Source organism: Drosophila simulans, chromosome 2L (assembly GCF_016746395.2).
Source record: "Drosophila simulans strain w501 chromosome 2L, Prin_Dsim_3.1, whole genome shotgun sequence".
Lineage (NCBI taxonomy): Eukaryota > Metazoa > Arthropoda > Insecta > Diptera > Drosophilidae > Drosophila > Drosophila simulans.
In genome coordinates, this window is record NC_052520.2 from 11641803 (window position 1) to 11644373 (window position 2571).

At 35.4% G+C, this 2571-nt stretch overlaps 3 protein-coding genes across 3 annotated transcripts; all 3 read right to left on the reverse strand.

The window, feature by feature from the left end:
• Positions 1–893: 893 nt before the first annotated feature.
• On the reverse strand, positions 894–1295 carry LOC27207259. Its single transcript, XM_016182982.3, has 2 exons — positions 1178–1295; positions 894–1122 (listed from the first exon to the last, which is right to left on the reverse strand). The coding sequence occupies exons 1-2, from the start codon at positions 1248–1250 to the stop codon at positions 917–919; spliced, it is 279 nt and encodes a 92-aa protein (XP_016024680.1). The 5' UTR covers positions 1251–1295; the 3' UTR covers positions 894–916.
• A 77-nt stretch (positions 1296–1372) lies between these two features.
• On the reverse strand, positions 1373–1803 carry LOC27208352. The gene is made up of 2 exons (XM_016183943.3): positions 1644–1803; positions 1373–1590 (listed from the first exon to the last, which is right to left on the reverse strand). The coding sequence occupies exons 1-2, from the start codon at positions 1717–1719 to the stop codon at positions 1424–1426; spliced, it is 243 nt and encodes an 80-aa protein (XP_016024681.1). The 5' UTR covers positions 1720–1803; the 3' UTR covers positions 1373–1423.
• Positions 1804–1817: 14 nt separating this feature from the next.
• Positions 1818–2239, reverse strand: LOC27206861. The gene is made up of 2 exons (XM_016182645.3): positions 2109–2239; positions 1818–2049 (listed from the first exon to the last, which is right to left on the reverse strand). Exons 1-2 carry the CDS (start codon positions 2182–2184, stop codon positions 1844–1846), a joined length of 282 nt encoding a protein of 93 aa, XP_016024682.1. The 5' UTR covers positions 2185–2239; the 3' UTR covers positions 1818–1843.
• Between the last annotated feature and the right edge of the window lie 332 nt (positions 2240–2571).

Genomic DNA, 2571 nt, shown 5'->3' on the forward strand with positions numbered 1-2571 from the left:
GGACTCAGCCATTTTACTACCCTCTAGATTTTTCAACCCTTTGAAAACCAAAAATTACAGCCATAACTTAACTTATTCTATTTATGTTATATAAACAAAGTGCTTTGTTTATTGTAGTTTCAATGATATGTAAAATGGCTTACATTTTGGATATTGTTTGTGCTGAAAAGTATCAAAATATTATCACCCTTAACTGTGGTGTACCAAAATATTATCACCTAAAAAAATCCAACGGAAGCCCTGAACTAAAATCGGACACTTAATGCTGGCAAGACAGAAGACGACGTCAGAAGACAAATAAGGACTGTGCAAATAAAATCTAATAAAACCAAGGACACAAAAACTTGAGCCAAGCCTGTGAAAATGAGCTAAATGCTGCGAGGGGAGTGAAATGGGTTGGATGGGGCTGAGATTGTTAGGGCGAGGCGAGAGAGCAAATGAAATAAAGTGCCAGAAGTATGTTTCATTAGCGGCAGTTGCAAACCAGACAACAAACAAACCAAAGGACAATGGTCGTCCAAGGACACATGCTCCACTGGAGCTGCCTGATGAACTTCATATACAGCCGGCAAAATAAACTAAGGAAAAACCAGTAAACTCATGCCGACGCTTTTAACGATAAGTCAGTAATTTTTAAAGACGAAGAAATCCGAAGAAACTTTAATAACTTCGGTTTCAAGAGTAAATATTTTAATAACATTACATGCAAACGAATGCAAATTCTAAGCAAAAGATCGTTAAGATCGATTTCCTCGACCATCAGATACCTATTAGTCAGACGGACATGAAGCCTGACATGGATATGACCAGATCAAATTATGCAGTATTTAAATTAAAAAAGGTCTTATTTTTAACATTTTTTTTAATTCCAATATTTTAATAAAAATTGCATATTTTGTTAGCATAAAATCCCTTTTTATTTGAACTTTCTTCTTTTTTCATTAATCCAAAAATATTTTTGATTTGTTCTCAGGCAGAGATCCTTGCAAGCCTTTTCGCTAACAAAGTGCCCGCAGGGTTCCTGGTCAGGAATGACAGAAATACAAGTTTGAGAATTTCTGTCGAATACCCAAGTATTTTTCTCCACGCAAGCGATTTTTACTTCAACCCGCCTGCAAAGCACTTTAAATAATCGTTTAAAGTTAAGAACCAATGACAATTTAATAATTAAACTTACTGGATCTGATTGATATGACATCTTTAAACATTGTATTGAAGAGCACTATAAACAATATATTTAAAATACACATACGAACTGCTGAAGTCGCAGAGATCGCTATTGTATTACTATCGTTTCTGATGATTTTATGCGACTTAATGTAATAACCATTGAAAATGTAATTTCTACGGGTACAGATTATTATCAAGCAGATTTATTTGTACAAATTAAAATGAATATGTATTTGGGAATGCTAGTTCTGATTTATTTAATGGGCCTGTGGCAGAAGTCCTTGCAACCCTTTTCGCCATCGAAAAAGCCGCATGGCTCCTTATTCTGTTGAACACGATAGCATTTACGAGTACGCTCGTTGTAGCTCCAAGTGTTGTCCTGATAACAAGTTATTGTGCCGCCTGTTCGCCTGCAAACAGCTTTAAAAGTATTTCAGAAATTTCCATATTCAATAATCCAAAAAGGCTCTTACTCTGATAAACGGGACCTGTCGCATTGGTGGCGTAGAAACACAGAGCCAGTAAAACGATAACGCTTTCGACCCTCATATCACTGCTAACTGAATAAAAAATACCGCTGCAACCACCATAAATGAATTCTTACTAGTTAATAAGCGTAACCACTTCTTAAATGTCAACTATAGGAATTGGCAGCTAAAAAAAAAAGTATATTTTAAGGCAACTTTCGTACATATACTTCCAAATGAGATAGTGTCCACGCTTCTTTGGTGCATATTTTATCGCACATGTCCATTGTGTTAAAGAATCCACAAGGCTCCATTAAATGCTTAGAGAGCACGCATCGATTCTTTACCTTGTCCCAAAAATATGTTTTTAGCTTCTGGCAAGGAGGTCCAGAATTTGGCTTGAAGCACAACTCTAAAAATTATAAGATTATGCAATTTTATTCTAAATTTATGGTAAATCGAAAAACGAACCGGCTATTATGTTTCCATCCTCTTCATTGGACCCTTGACAGACCAATAAGAATGAAATCAAAATGAAGAACTTCATTTCGCCGCAGCAGCAATAGTTCTAACTTAAAGTCAATGATATTTTTTACTCTAATAAGCGTATAATGCAGCGTGAACGTTGTGAAAATATATGTGTTTAAATTTTAAAAATATAGGCGAGAATGAAAAGGTCGAAGAGGTGTGTATTATGAATCCTACTTTCATTTGACTGAGTATCAAAATATCTTTGAGCACAATAGTTCGCTTTTGTCGATTCCATTGCCAAGGAAACAATGGCAGTTTAATCTTATGGCGGCACGCAAAGTTTGAAAATAGAACAATGGGAAAAGAGGCAGCGAAATAAATATAAAAAAAAATATTCAACGCCAAATGCCGCAAGTGCTGTCATAAATTTTAAGCGATTTTTTAACGGCCACAACGTCTAGTT